The 16829-nt window shown below is 35.9% G+C and overlaps 1 protein-coding gene across 6 annotated transcripts in view; it reads left to right on the top strand.

Annotated features, from left to right (window-relative positions):
- Positions 1-16829, top strand: part of LOC111043821 — a 519687-nt gene that overhangs the window by 224117 nt on the left and 278741 nt on the right. For all 6 annotated transcript variants that reach the window (XM_039432910.1, XM_039432914.1, XM_039432915.1 and 3 more), the window contains one exon: positions 1366-1466. In XM_039432910.1, coding sequence (XP_039288844.1) covers positions 1366-1466 — 101 coding nt within the window. The remainder of the gene's footprint in view (positions 1-1365; positions 1467-16829) is intronic.

Below are 16829 nucleotides of genomic sequence, written 5' to 3'. Positions count from 1 at the left end.
AAAAAATCTGGTGTGGCGAACTCACATAACTTTCCTTGCCGTTATGAAAATTGATCACCTGACGCTAGTGTTCTCGCGCATCTCGAGTCTACTATTCAAAAAAAAAAAAGACCCAGCTGCTGACAGGACAATAACACTGGAGACACACGATGTCTGCTATCTCTTCATAGTGAATGATTTAATAGAATCAACAGTTGCCAACAGTTTGCAATTGAAGTGATCACATTTTCTCGAATTTCGAGTTTATTTTCAATTTTAGGTGAAAATGTTACTGAACATTCATTGTAGAGATTTTCATGCTTAATCTTTTCCTTTTGAATTTTTTTGTTTAAATTGTATCTGAAGCCTGATAATTGGGAATCTAAAATCAAACTTTGCATAGATGAGGCGGAGCTCCTGGAATTTTCACAGATGGCATTTTCAACACTCGTGGCAGTTGATAGAGCTTATCAATGACTATTTTAGGTATAAAATTGATCAAAATCGTTGGAGCCGTTTTCGAGAAAATCGCGAAAAAACTTGTTTTTTCACAACATTTTCGCCATTTTAGCTGCCATCTTGAATTGCATTTGATCGAAATTGTTCGTGTCGGATCCTTATATTGTAAGGACCTTAAGTTCCAAATTTCAAGTCATTCCGTTGATTGGGAGATGAGATATCGTGTACACAGACGCACGCACACACACACACACCACACACACACACACACACACACACACACACACACACACACACACACACACACACATACATACACACACCTTAGTACCTACGAATATCCTGTTCAGTTTCGTAATTTATTATAAAAATAAAACTGTGTGGAATTTGACTACATTTATATGTGTTTTTTTTTCATTATGGAAGGGTTCTACAACATTGACAGTGACTCAGTCGAATTTTCGTAATTTATTTCATTATTTATTCAAACAAAACACTGTTGGTGAATAATTTTATTAATAAATTACTGTATTTATAATTCAAACTGAAATCTTGATTTAAGTGAAGCCCCCGCAATCACATTAATTTCTTCCTACTTTTTCAATGAAAAATGGAATTGATCTCATTCATCCCACTTTTTCATTGAAAAATGGGTGGAGATCAAAGAGATCTCTTACTTTTCGCTTCATTAGATACATGTTTATTTGATAGTAATAGCGTATTTATTAGTTTTTGTGGTCTCATGGATGAGATTTATTTTGTTTCGATTCATTGAAACATACATTTCATTTTCCTTGATGCCTTACTCCTTGCTTGATTCCATACATATTTATTCGATAATGATACAGTATTTATTCGTTTTTGTTGATTCATGAATGAGATTATTTATTTTGTTTTGACTGGTAATTGTGTGTTGTTTGTTGGCAGGAAACGTACTCCGATCTTATCAGGTGGCGACTCCCGAATTTGGCCTCAGCTAAGAGTCGGTGCAGTCAGCGGAGGTGTCTTCCACGATCACACAGGCACAGGTTAGTCAATTACAAATTTACAATTCATTAAATGAAATTAAGAAATCTAGAATAATCATTAGTCTCAACTTATACAAAAACTGAAGCAGAATCTTTAAAGCATAGAGAAAAGGTAAATTCGTATGGCTTTTGTTGGTGGGGAGTCCCTTGCGGGAAGGTCCCACCGTCTGAATATATCATTAAAGCCGTCAATGGGCCTTACGACTGTCATACTTCAGCCGAGAGCAACAATTTAACGTGCCCATCCGATAACACGGGATTGATCTCGTTAAAAAACTTATGGTAATGAGAGGGTTTGATCCCGGGAACCATGCTACGCAAGCACTCTATCCACTAGACCACGGATCACTCCGTGGCATAGAGAAAAATAGCACAAGAGGATGGATATCCCATGGTATAGGGCTTTTATGTTCCAATTTTAACTGTCAGCTCAAGCCGATGATCCTTGTAGTTCTTTTCCGTGAAGCTATATGTAGTATTCTCTAATTCTGTGCCGTTCTTAAAACAGTAATAATAAACAGTCAAATAGTCAAACAGTAATAATAGTAATTGGCTTGAGTTGGTGAGAAATCGGCTTGAAAATTGGAACATGAACAACCTATACCATGGGGATGGGAGTCATATCTAGGCTATCTTTAATTAATAATAAAAACAATATAAAACTTGTTGCACCCTTTTATTAAAACATTTTAAAAACTTTAAAACATTTTAACGACTATTTTCTACCATAAAGTAGCCCATATAAGTGAAGTGGATATATGCTATCTTTTCTCTATGGTTATGGTTAGAGTAAGTGATTGAAACAACTATTTAAAGTTCATATTTGTTATCTATGACTGAAACCATAGATTAAATAAACATACTAATAAATAAATTGAATAAGTCTTGAACTGGTCTTTGAAGCTACACAAGGTTACCTTATTTTTTCTCTCCCTATCATTTTCATTAAGTACTCATTGTATGAATCAATCAATCAAATCAATAAAGTAGTCTTAAATCTTTGATGAAACCTTCAAAAACGATATTTCATACTTTGAAGTACATTTTCGCCGCTCGGCAATTTTCCGACGCATTGTTCCATTATAGTTTGGAAGTGAAAGCTTATTTTAGACAATGGACTCTTCCTACCATAAAACAGGATAATTTGTCTGTAAATTTGTAGGTCTAATCTGTCTACACTCTCGACCTTAAATATTACGAAACTAGTGTCAGGATCAAGTTCATAGTGATTTTCGGATTACGTAAGGCGATTCATAAAAAGATTCCTAGAGAAAGTAGCGTTCATAGACCATAATTTTCTTGACTTCTGAGTTCTCTTAATCGTCTGTCTGGTGTAGCATTTTTACTTCTGTTTTATCTGATGAAAGGTCGTTTTGTTCGATCAAAATTAAATTGCTCTAATTTTTCTACCGTTGAAACTTTCCAATAAAAAAATCTTTTTCAAAAATAATACAAGAGAAATATTAATCAGATGACAAGGTCTAAAATTGTCACTTCAAGAGGTGAATATTTTTTGTATTTTCCAAGAAATTGTGTTCTTAATACTGTACAGTATTGATTATTGATAATCTTTTTATTCAGGAGTGTAAGATTTATTTATTTATGTATTTATTTGGCAAAAGATGATCTGTGTTTTATAGAAATGTATTGAATTGTAGAAGAATTTTGTAATATGAAGGAAAAATTCCAGGACTTGACCTAGCATTCTAATATGAATGAGTGGTCCCCAATTTTCGTCAGCAATAAATTCCTAATTTTGTCTTAATTCAGCTGGCAATTCCCATATTAATGATCTTCAATATTTTGTTAAAACAGAATCTCCCCAGTTTACTCCATTATTATTGTGTTTTCACCCGGATTTCTCCTTCATTCTCCATGATTACTCATCCAAACTCGTGATAACTTGGCTAAACCAACTTCACTCTCGTTTAGCTAAATATAATTCAGATTTAATTCCAGTCTCAGTCATGTCAAAATTCTCTCCTGTTGTAGTTGAGAGCATTTTTGACAAATCTAATGCCATCTGCTATGAACTGCATTCAAAAATTTTGTCATTCGTAATAGTAGAATTGACTTCAAACAGTCAGTATTTCTGTGAATAATATGGATGTTTCCCATGCAACAGATGCTGATATTTTAAATTGAATCTCACTGTAGGTGCATGGAACAAAGCTAGATATTATGACACTGTCGATCGTGACCAACTAATGTCGGGCAGTGATCTTCGGAAAGTGAAATGCAAGTATTGAACTGAGATAGTAGATGACAGTACTATAGAAGTGAGACAGTAGATGTACAGTCAAACGAAAGCGAAACTAAACCATGATAATAATTGTGGTAGATAAACGTGAGGTATGCTGTTGAAATCGGATGAAGGCGAGTCTGTTGTATTTCGTGTCTGTCAATGCCAGTATCATAATGAGATGTAAACGTATTTGAACACCTGTTAGTCCGAAAATTGTAATTTGGATAAATAAGGAGGTGGCAAGAATGACTGATATTATTCTTGTTGGAATGAGACGAAGGTCTATAGTTTTATTGTGTTCAATATTTAGTATCCTAAAATGGACAGAAATAATTGAACTACCATGACACTGATTATAAGATATTGTAGAAGATTGGATCGTTCTCAGTTCTAGCATAGAGTAAAGATTACTGAGACTATGTCCCTCTGGTTCTAATTGGAGAGAATAGAATAGAAATCCTATCAGGCTGGTGTTAGACCAAACGAACCAATACCTGTTCTGAACGAAGATTAAACAAAAATTTTGATCTAACGCTAATTTAAAAGCTCTAAAGCAATGAGGAGTAACATTGGATTCATACACTTTTGGAGACTTATAATGTTTCATACTTCTCATCATATGTTGGTTTGCTTCTATGTGTTTTATGTTCCAGAATTCATGCTCTAGTTCTGTGCTTGTTTTGTTCAACCCCAGCCTTTGGAGAATAGAAGTTCTATTAGAACATATTTTACTGATGGAAATTACTGAGATATTGTAATTATTCAAATGCTTATGAATTTATTATTATTATTAAACGAAAATCCAAATTAAATGCTGTAATTCACCCCGAAGACTTCTGCTTCTGCAAATATTGACTACAGGGTAAACAGCTAGATAATAATAATTATTGAATATTCTTGAATAGTTGCGCTCATCGAATTTCCATCTAGATGTTTACCCTGTTGTCGATATTTGTTGTAGCAGAAATCTTCGGGGTGATTAACAGCATTTAATTTAGATGTTCGTGAGAATATTTCATTAGAGAATAGGAAATCTATTCTCAGTGGTTCTGGCTAATTATTCATCCTCACACCTTGCTCCTAAGAAATTGAATATTATGCTATATTCATAAATCATTGATGGTTCCACAAGTAAATATCTGCCACAAGGTAGAAGAAGTATTGGTAGACCGAGGAATAGATGGACGCCGGTACAGGCTTGAAAGGCCTAATCCATGACGACGATGATGATGATGATTAATGGTTTCAAATTCTAATGAGATTGAGATGACCACCATATTCTCTAATGAGGGTTTGACAGAAATCTTATTCTGGAAAAACTTTAAACGAATAAAATAGTTCATATTCCATAAGGATAAAGAATTGAGAACTTACTTTTTTTTTGAAATGTTGAGAAAATAAAAAATGTCTACATTTTCTACATTTAAAATGAAAAGACAATATAAACTCAACTGCCTAAAAAACATTATTTTAAAGATGGAATAAATTGTAAGTTGCATTTGTTCAAATGCTAATTAATGAATAATTATTATTTATTTCATCATTCATTACAAAGAACACAAAGTGAGAAAAACTAAGAATACCGTGCACTATTTCTCTCCCAAATTTAGATAACATTTAAAAAATCCGAAATTACTCTGGTTGAAATCAATTTTTGAAAAACTACAAACCACAAACCCTATCTCTCCATAAAAACTCCAGAAACTGACAGAAAATAAGTCTCTAAAAGCATATGGTTGCCAATTATTCAAATGAGAAATGCAGTTCCTCAGTGAATATTGAAGCTGTTTTCCGCAACTTTCTCACACTTTTCACTCTCTCCTCCTGCTCAACCGTTTGTGGCCAACTATCACCATCAGATTGTTATCTGAGCGCAGCCATTGCCGGCTTATCTACTTCAGTTAGATTCACTTTGAACTGTCAGCTTTCCCCCCATCTATAACTTCAATGCTTCCCATTTAATCAATTCTGACAGTTAGATACAGTGCTGCTATAGTGTAATTCACTTTAAATTGTCAGTATTTCTAATGTGCAACACGCAATACTTCCCATTCAACCAATGTTGACAGAGAGATAAAGTGCTGCTACAAGTGAGACTACTTCAGCATTCCTTGTATATAGCATCAGTGCGAATCCATTCATTCATTGATGACAGTATGAAGTGAATCTGACTGTTATCAATGCTTGCAATCTCATGAGCGATCTCCACACTGCGTTACTTAGTGCAGGGACACACGATCCGGCGAAATCGCCGTCCGGCGTTTTCGCCGGACCCGGCGGCAATTAGCATTCAGAACACACGACAGACGGCGAAGCTGCCGTCCGGCGTTTTTGCCGGATCATTTAGATACATTCAGTATAATAAATGGAGTACAACATTTCAAAATTAACTTACACATATTATGTTGTCGCGTAATTAAAATATTCCTACCAAATCTCATGAAAATCTATCAAATAATTTGTCTGAAAATGTTGTAATAGCTTGGAACTGTGGTTTAGGCGTATTCAACCTTCTAATTTACGTTTTGCTACATAAAAAATTGATAAGATACGAAAAAACAATCTTTTACTATTGCGATTGAATTTCCAGCTTGAATTTCACTTTAAATACTGAAATGAAGTGTATCTTACTGGTAATTCTAATAGAACATAATCTCAAGAACTTATGTCGTTGTGCAAAATATCAATGTGAGGACAATGTAGTTGGTGATGATGCTTGAAGCTGAAAATTAGGTCTTTTTCATAATACAAGGAGAATTGTTGTCAGGTGTACCTAGAATATGAGATAGATTGCTATACCTGAACATCGATGTATCGATACCCATCCCTACTTACAACCCTACCCTTGTAACCTACCCTTGTAACCCTACCCTACCCATTTGTAACGTTACAATGTTAATAAATAAAGAAGTGGCATGGGTGGGGACAGCGCCGTCCGGCGTTTTCGCCGGATCGTGTGTCCCTGCACATATAGTACAATGCCCTGCTACTGCTTTCCGGCGGCAAACCGGACGGCGAAGTAGAGAATATCCGGCGATATCGCCGGATCAATTTCTCGCCGGACCGGGGTTTTCGCCGTCGCCGGCGTCGCCGGAGTCGTGTGTTCTGCCCCATGCCTTCCTGTGTACTTCTTGCAACCGGACGGCGAAGCTTCGTCCGGCGAAAACGCCGGACGGCGATTTCGCCGGATCGTGTGTCCCTGCACTTACTGGTAATCAATCTGCGATCTTCGCTGTGAAACTGAATTAACAGAGTTCAACGTATAGGGAAGTAAAGTCCGAATTTCTGGTTTGAAAGACCGGTGTTCTGAGTTGATCGTGAATGATAATAACTCATTGAGAAACTATTGGCTCTGAAGTAGCGCTGCTGATAAGCAATCGATAAGATGGGCTATCATGTTATCTGAATCTCATAAAAGTTCATATTCAATGAATGCTCAATATACTAGTATTATATTCAAATTCTTATAATGTTCAAATCTGGAGATTATCTTGTTGTGAATGGACTAGGATTTTCTTTATGAATGTCGCCTCAAACAGTTCAACAGCTCACTATTATATTATACTAGCAGGTAACCCGTGCTCCGCATGGGTCTAATTAAAAACTTGACGAACTGAAAACTTGACCTACTGAAGAATTGAAAAGAATCTTGAAGAATTTGAAATAGTTTAACAAATTTCAAGTTAACCAGTACAGTAGTTTAGACGTGATGATGCGACATTCGTGAATTTCCTATCCCGTACGTGTGTAAGCCAATTCTTTCCTTTATTATAATATAGATTATTCATTACTCATATTGATTGATGGAGAATAATTTTCAAAGTCAGCTCAGTTCCGAAAAAAACCTTCCAAGGTGACTGTAGTATCTTGCAAAGTTGTTACACTATAATACCGACTTGTAGACTATATATTATAATATTCTTAACAATATCAAGTACTCACTGACTGAAGCATACTTTCGAATCGCACAGGATTTTATTGTCAATTGTTATAGCTTTAAAACTTTTCAAGCTTTAAAACTTGATGAAATATAATAGCAAATCGTAACTGATTAAAAAATTCAAGAAACTTGTAAAATTGATTTAATACCAATATTCTATGACTGTTTAATCCTTCTGTCATTTATAAAGCAACTTTTCACTACAGTGACTATAAGCATAACTATCTTCCATAGTCACTTTCTTCTCTCTCTCACACACACACACACACACACACACATACTTCTATATCCGTTGATGACTTGTTGATATCCGACCAAACTCCTCTCTCAATAAATCATGCTTTGAATGGTAGAAGGGTCCTTATCTCCAGTAGATAAAATCAAGAATTCAGTTTATCTGAGTAAAAACATAGATAAAGGGTGAGCATAAGCTATATAAGGATAAGCTATATTTTTTGTCTCTGGTAAAATCGATAAAATCCTATTGAGTTAACCTTTCACTCGCGAATCCATAAAACAGATGAACAAAAATGTTATGACTTGGAATAAAGTAGAAGTTCCCACATCTTCTGTTTGGGAACAGAGATTATAGGTTGTGTACTCTTCTATAAAAGACTGCTCACTAAAGAGAGTAGAGGTTCATGAAAGAGATAAATAATTACACAGATTCAGGACTGTACCATTCTGACTTTATTATTTAGTTGAATATTCTGACTTGTTTATTTGTAATAATGGCTAAGGATAAAAATGCGTTTGAACTATGAATTGAAGCGCAATTCAACTTTTCGTTTATCGTCGTTTATTTAGAATCAAATTTACTGCTTGTAACATAGTGCAGCTATTATCGGTGTCTTGCAATCGCACTAGAAAAGCTATAAACTGGCGCCTGGCATTGTTTTCAAACCAGACTCAACTGTATTGCCAAGTCGGTACTTATATGGGCACATAGTCATTTGTAGCGTAAAAGTGCCGGTGATGGACATATCTCACTGTAGATGAATGAAAACTCGAGACAATGTTTAGATTCTAGATGCTAGAAAAAAGTGACAGTTCTCACGTTGTGAGTTTCCCAATTCGGAAAAGGTCGGCGTCTGACCTCAGCGGTCTGGAAACAGTGGGGAGTGCGACGAAGAAGAGGCGGTGATAAAGGAGGAGGAATCGCGAAGAAGAAGGAGGAGTTGAAGAAGAAGTAGGAGGTGTAAGAAATGGTTGAAGGAGGAATGACATTAGGAGAGGATGATGGAGATCGAGAAAAATAAGATGGAGGATGAGAAGGACAGAGAGAAGAAGAAGAAGAAGAGTATGAAGATGAAAAATAAGAAGAAGAAGCAGGAGTGAAGAGAAGAAGACGGCAAGAGAAGAAGAAGAAGTAGACGATAAAGAGAGTTATTTTGATGAGATAGAGAAGGAGGAAATAGAGACCAAGAAGAGGGAAAAAGGAGGAGAAGAAGAAAAAGAAGAGATTGAAGATAAAAAAGAAATATTAGATGATGTAGGAGGAGAAGAAGAATAGGAAAGGAGAAGAGGAAGAGTGAGAAGGAGGAGGATAGAAGAAGAAGAAGAAAAAGAAGATTGAGGAAAAAGAGATTTAGATGAAGTGGATGGAGAAGTAAGAATGAGTGATGGAGAAAAGGGGGAAAAGAAAGGGAGAAGAGAAAGGAGAAGAAATAAAACTGTTAGCAGGAGGAAAGGGAGAAGGAGGTGAAGAGGTAAAAGTTTGAGAAGGAAGAGGAGAAGAATGAGAAAAAAACTCAAGAAGGTGGAGCGGTGACGGAGGAAAGTGAAAAGGAAGAGTGGGGAAACGAGGGGGAGGAGAGGAGGAAGAAGAAGGAAAAGAGATGAGGAGGAGGAGGAGAAGAAGAAAAAAGGAGAAGTAGAAGATAAAAAATACAGAGAAAAGAGAGGAGAAGAAGAAGAAGGAGGAGGAGAATGAGTAGAAAATGTAAAAGGAGGGGAGGGAGAGTGAGAAGGAGGTGGAGAAAAGAAGAACTGTGAAGAAGAAGAAGAATAAGAAGATGACGAAGGAGGAGAAGAAAAAGGTGAAGACGGATGAGAAGAAGATAGGAAAAGAAAAGAGAGAAGAAGATTAATAAGAGAGGATAAGCGATATCGCATTTCCGCTTTCGTTACGGCTGTTCGTTTTGCTTTCTTGGCGAAGAATGAAAGGGTAGAGCAGATACCGTTAGCGAATTGTGGCTTCCCATTGTGTATGCTGTAAGCTGTAAGCTGTAAGCTGTAAGCTGTAAGCAATGTGTTGTCTATGTACCTTATCCGATTTGTACTCACATGAAGTGTCTAGGGTGAGTCATTGAGAAGAAGTGCCTCCACTATAACGGTTATGATGATTTAGGACTGTACCATTCTGACTTTATTATTTAGTTGGAATATTCTGACTTGTTTATTTGTAATAATGGCTAAGGATAAAAATGCGTTTGAACTATGAATTGAAGCGTAATTCAACTTTTCGTTTATCGTCGTTTATTTAGAATCAAATTTACTGCTTGTAACATAGTGCAGCTATTATCGGTATCTTGCAATCGCGCTAGAAAAGCTATAAACTGGCGCCTGGCATTGTTTTCAAACCAGACTCAACTGTATTGCCAAGTCGGTACTTATATGGGCACATGGTCATTTGTAGCGTAAAAGTGCCGGTGATGGACATATCTCACTGTAGATGAATGAAAACTCGAGACAATGTTTAGATTCTAGATGCTAGAAAAAAGTGACAGTTCTCACGTTGTGAGTTTCCCAATTCGGAAAAGGTCGGCGTCTGACCTCAGCGGTCTGGAAACAGTGGGGAGTGCGACGAAGAAGAGGCGGTGATAAAGGAGGAGGAATTGCGAAGAAGAAGGAGGAGGTGAAGAAGAAGTAGGAGGTGTAAGAAATGGTTGAAGGAGGAATGACATTAGGAGAGGATGATGGAGATCGAGAAAAATAAGATGGAGGATGAGAAGGACAGAGAGAAGAAGAAGAAGAGTATGAAGAAAAATAAGAAGAAGAAGCAGGAGTGAAGAGAAGAAGAAGACGGCAAGAGAAGAAGAAGAAGTAGACGATAAAGAGAGTTATTTTGATGAGATAGAGAAGGAGGAAATAGAGACCAAGAAGAGGGAAAAAGGAGGAGAAGAAGAAAAAGAAGAGATTGAAGATAAAAAAGAAATATTAGATGATGTAGGAGGAGAAGAAGAATAGGAAAGGAGAAGAGGAAGAGGGAGAAGGAGGAGGATAGAAGAAGAAGAAGAAGAAAAAGAAGATTGAGGAAAAAGAGATTTAGATGAAGTGGATGGAGAAGTAAGAATGAGTGATGGAGAAAAGGGGGAAAAGAAAGGGAGAAGAGAAAGGAGAAGAAATAAAACTGTTAGCAGGAAAAAAGGGAGAAGGAGGTGAAGAGGTAAAAGTTTGAGAAGGAAGAGGAGAAGAATGAGAAAAAAACTCAAGAAGGTGGAGCGGTGACGGAGGAAAGTGAAAAGGAAGAGTGGGGAAACGAGGGGGAGGAGAGGAGGAAGAAGAAGGAAAAGAGATGAGGAGGAGGAGGAGAAGAAGAAAAAAGGAGAAGTAGAAGATAAAAAATACAGAGAAAAGAGAGGAGAAGAAGAAGAAGGAGGAGGAGAATGAGTAGAAAATGTAAAAGGAGGGGAGGGAGAGTGAGAAGGAGGTGGAGAAAAGAAGAACTGTGAAGAAGAAGAAGAATAAGAAGATGACGAAGGAGGAGAAGAAAAAGGTGAAGACGGATGAGAAGAAGATAGGAAAAGAAAAGAGAGAAGAAGAGCGATATCGCATTTCCGCTTTCGTTACGGCTGTTCGTTTTGCTTTCTTGGCGAAGAATGAAAGGGTAGAGCAGATACCGTTAGCGAATTGTGGCTTCCCATTGTGTATGCTGTAAGCTGTAAGCTGTAAGCTGTAAGCTGTAAGCAATGTGTTGTCTATGTACCTTATCCGATTTGTACTCACATGAAGTGTCTAGGGTGAGTCATTGAGAAGAAGTGCCTCCACTATAACGGTTTATGATGATTTAGGACCTATCAAATGTATTGACGCTGATCGTTTTGTTTTGAAAGCAATAAATTATATGTTGACCATCAAAGTGAGACTAATTTGAATTATTGAAGTAGCTCGAAAGAATAATTATTATTAAACGAAAATCCAAATTTGTTATTTAAATGCATCAATTAGTATTTGCATAAATGCGATTTCTCATTAACTTCCATCTGCAGCTCGAAACATAAAGTTGAAAAATTAGTTTCCTCAAAAAGAGTATTTGTTCATTCTTGTTAATTAATCAATAATATTTTATTTGTCAAGAAAATATATTTTTCAATGATTGAATAATATTTTTTCCACATTGTTTAAAAATAATCTGGCAACGTTGCAGAGCTAGAAAAGGATAGCGCTATCTGCTTTGTTGAATGATAGGCAGGGATAGCAACACAAATGTTAATCAAATACTGCCATTATAACGTGACAGTTCTCACGTTGTGAGTTTCCCAATTCGGAAAAGGTCGGCGTCTGACCTCAGCGGTCTGGAAACAGTGGGGAGTGCGACGAAGAAGAGGCGGTGATAAAGGAGGAGGAATTGCGAAGAAGAAGGAGGAGGTGAAGAAGAAGTAGGAGGTGTAAGAAATGGTTGAAGGAGGAATGACATTAGGAGAGGATGATGGAGATCGAGAAAAATAAGATGGAGGATGAGAAGGACAGAGAGAAGAAGAAGAAGAGTATGAAGAAAAATAAGAAGAAGAAGCAGGAGTGAAGAGAAGAAGAAGACGGCAAGAGAAGAAGAAGAAGTAGACGATAAAGAGAGTTATTTTGATGAGATAGAGAAGGAGGAAATAGAGACCAAGAAGAGGGAAAAAGGAGGAGAAGAAGAAAAAGAAGAGATTGAAGATAAAAAAGAAATATTAGATGATGTAGGAGGAGAAGAAGAATAGGAAAGGAGAAGAGGAAGAGGGAGAAGGAGGAGGATAGAAGAAGAAGAAGAAGAAAAAGAAGATTGAGGAAAAAGAGATTTAGATGAAGTGGATGGAGAAGTAAGAATGAGTGATGGAGAAAAGGGGGAAAAGAAAGGGAGAAGAGAAAGGAGAAGAAATAAAACTGTTAGCAGGAGGAAAGGGAGAAGGAGGTGAAGAGGTAAAAGTTTGAGAAGGAAGAGGAGAAGAATGAGAAAAAAACTCAAGAAGGTGGAGCGGTGACGGAGGAAAGTGAAAAGGAAGAGTGGGGAAACGAGGGGGAGGAGAGGAGGAAGAAGAAGGAAAAGAGATGAGGAGGAGGAGGAGAAGAAGAAAAAAGGAGAAGTAGAAGATAAAAAATACAGAGAAAAGAGAGGAGAAGAAGAAGAAGGAGGAGGTGAATGAGTAGAAAATGTAAAAGGAGGGGAGGGAGAGTGAGAAGGAGGTGGAGAAAAGAAGAACTGTGAAGAAGAAGAAGAATAAGAAGATGACGAAGGAGGAGAAGAAAAAGGTGAAGACGGATGAGAAGAAGATAGGAAAAGAAAAGAGAGAAGAAGATTAATAAGAGAGGATAAGCGATATCGCATTTCCGCTTTCGTTACGGCTGTTCGTTTTGCTTTCTTGGCGAAGAATGAAAGGGTAGAGCAGATACCGTTAGCGAATTGTGGCTTCCCATTGTGTATGCTGTAAGCTGTAAGCTGTAAGCTGTAAGCTGTAAGCAATGTGTTGTCTATGCACCTTATCCGATTTGTACTCACATGAAGTGTCTAGGGTGAGTCATTGAGAAGAAGTGCCTCCACTATAACGGTTTATGATGATTTAGGACCTATCAAATGTATTGACGCTGATCGTTTTGTTTTGAAAGCAATAAATTATATGTTGACCATCAAAGTGAGACTAATTTGAATTATTGAAGTAGCTCGAAAGAATAATTATTATTAAACGAAAATCCAAATTGTTATTTAAATGCATCAATTAGTATTTGCATAAATGCGATTTCTCATTAACTTCCATCTGCAGCTCGAAACATAAAGTTGAAAAATTAGTTTCCTCAAAAAGAGTATTTGTTCATTCTTGTTAATTAATCAATAATATTTTATTTGTCAAGAAAATATATTTTTCAATGATTGAATAATATTTTTTCCACATTGTTTAAAAATAATCTGGCAACGTTGCAGAGCTAGAAAAGGATAGCGCTATCTGCTTTGTTGAATGATAGGCAGGGATAGCAACACAAATGTTAATCAAATACTGCCATTATAACGTGAACCTCACTATAGGCACTAGCGCATCATGCATAGTGGGAAATGTAGCCGATTCTCAATTCCCATTCTCCAAGTAACATAAATGAAATACACGAATAAATACAGTATTGTATTACAGTAAGAAAATGTTAGCCTATTCTAGAAAGTTTTTATCTCTCGCGGTACCAAGTACTGTATTCTTCTTCAGTGCCTTTCCATGCTGCTAATATGAAAAATCTGTCAAGACGAATGAATTCAAGAAAAAAGTTGGGAATATCGTTTTTAGCTGCAGCTGCACCCCCACCAAGCAAATAACCGCAATGCTAGTAACTGGATTAGTAGACGTGTTTGTGTGTCTTCTGAATAAACGGATTTGTGTTCTGAACAAATTTGTCGTCTCGAATGGAAACTCCGACTTATTTTCTGAAGCTAATAGGATTTCTCGAGAAGTATTCTCTTCATATGTCTTGAAATGCGAGCTCTCGATTTGGAATGATGCCGGGCTGATTTTCTTCGTTCCGAAGCACGTTTTGAGGGGATCTTGGGTATTAGCTTTGACTATAGAAAGAATAGACATATTATGGGATACGCGGATTCGAAGACGGCACAAGTGTCGCGGCTCTAACGGCGCGTATGGTGAAACTACTCATTCTTAGCTTAGTCCGATAGCGCCGCGTGTGGCTAGCTTGCGAATCACCAGCCTAACTCCCCCGCCACCATACCCAGCCATAGACAGAGAAAGTGGAGCTAACGTCTGCTGTCTCACTCCGGTTTCTGACTTTTCTCCTTTCTCCGAGAACTAGTTTGCGAATCGAATCAGCCTTCATGCTCTAACGCCCTACCTAGGGAACTATAAAGACTTAAGGTATTTATAGTTCCCTAGTCCTACCATACCAGTGCCAGAGAAGTTTTATCTGAAGCCTGATAATCGGGAATCTAAAATCACACTTTGCATTAATGTGGCGGAGCTCCTGAAATTTTTACAGATATGAGACTTGTGGCAGTTGATAGAGCTTATCAATGACTATTTTATCCTTGTATATAATTAAAAAGGCTATCCTTGTATATTATTATTATTATTATGCATTATTTAAGATCTTTCCAATTCATGTTATTATCTATAAAATTTAGTTTAAGAATTCTAATTGTTTCACTTGTTGTAATACTAGTATACATGTTGGTTACATCAAATGATAGGAAAATGGCTGGAAATTAGTTGGAATTTTTATACCTTTAATTTTTTGAACCAAACTATATGTGTTTTTATGCTATGGTTTTCTTCCATTATTATCTTTTGAAGTAGTAATTTATTCATATATTTGCAAGTTTTATATGCAGGAGCATTACAATACTTTACTACTGGCCTTATTGGTATTCCAACCTTATAATGTATTTTTGATTGGTCTATTAAACATTGGAGATAAAGGATTTATCATTTTCATGATACGATATTATTAATATTTTTAGGTACTACATTCATGAGTTGGATCTTCTGTTGAATTTTCAAATGTCAAATCTCTCAATTAAATCAAATGTTTTCAAATTGTTATCTATAATGAATTTTTTCACTTTTTCATATATAATCTATTTGTTTTATGATAACTGTAGTAGGCCTACTTCCCTTGTCTGCTTTTGTGCTAATGGCATTCCCATTTTTCAATTTGTTTGAAATAGATTCCAAGTTACATGTCTTCTTTAGAACTTTTCAAAAAAGAATTTTCTTTCAATAATAGGTTTTATCTATTGTAAGCACGATATGGACGGCGGGAGAAGCCTCCACCAAATATGTAAGCAAAAATGTGCCTTCACTGAATATGTAAGGGTGGGAAAATGAAAAACAAGGAAAAATCGTACAGGTTTTTGATATTTAAAACAAAACAACAATAAATATTTGTACAAAATTAGAATTATAATTAGAAATAATAATAATCAGATGAATATTTTCAAGGGCTACTCACTTTGCTGCTAGTGAAGATTCATTTGTTGTGGTTATGAAAAATTTAAAACAATGACTCAGTAGTCACCTACCATTATAAAAATGGCTTCCCAATTTGGCATCCACTGGTTGAGACGCGACGGTAATTTATTAATTAAAAAATAAAAAACTGATCTAATGAAGTGGGTTCAGATCCCTTTCTATTCAATAATACAATTCTCTTTAAACTGCCCGAACTGTGACAGGAAAACTGTATTATAAAACAAGAACAAAATCTATCCCTTCACCAGAACAGCCGGACTTTACTCACAGTCCTATCGAATGAGCTCACACACCACACAAAGCAAAATTTTGGGTATTAATATATAACTCAGTCAATGCCAAACATGAAGCCATTTCAATACATATTTTTATCAGTCGCACAAGCGAGCACGTTTGTTATCAAAAACAAAAGAGAAGCTACAATAATTTTGATAACAAATGAAAAAAACAATCTTTCTGTCGATGACAAAAATTGTTCAAAGACAAAAACACTTCTCATTAAACTTTTCTAAATTAAAACACTAAAATCCTGATCAATATGAGATAAATATATGATTCATATATATGTCCCATATGACCAGGTGACACTATGCTTCAATATAGATATTGAATTCTTTTATTGACTCACTATTAAAATGATTCTCAATTTATTCTTGTATTATCTGATTCTTTTTATCTGATAATAGCATCATATAGCCAAAACATGTGACTAAATCATTTTAAAAAGGGTAACTATTAAGTTTGCATCTTATTTACAGTATATTCAACAGTAGCCCTAAAAAATAGACGATATTTACTGGAAATTTACTTTGCTCATTATTGCTGTAATTTGTGAGTTAAGTTGATTGATTTTTAATGTATGGTACTATAATATAATCTGAGTACCGGTACAGGTAACAGTGAAATTTTGTGCATAATTTAATTTTATTCTTTGTTGATTGAAACATAAATTAATAAATTAAATGATACAAATTACACAAAAAATGCGAGCTTTTACTGAAATCCCGAATGAAATA

Source organism: Nilaparvata lugens, chromosome 7, assembly GCF_014356525.2.
Source record: "Nilaparvata lugens isolate BPH chromosome 7, ASM1435652v1, whole genome shotgun sequence".
Taxonomy (NCBI): domain Eukaryota; kingdom Metazoa; phylum Arthropoda; class Insecta; order Hemiptera; family Delphacidae; genus Nilaparvata; species Nilaparvata lugens.
Note: the sequence above shows the minus strand (reverse complement) of the source record. Positions and strands in the feature narration are given on the sequence as shown.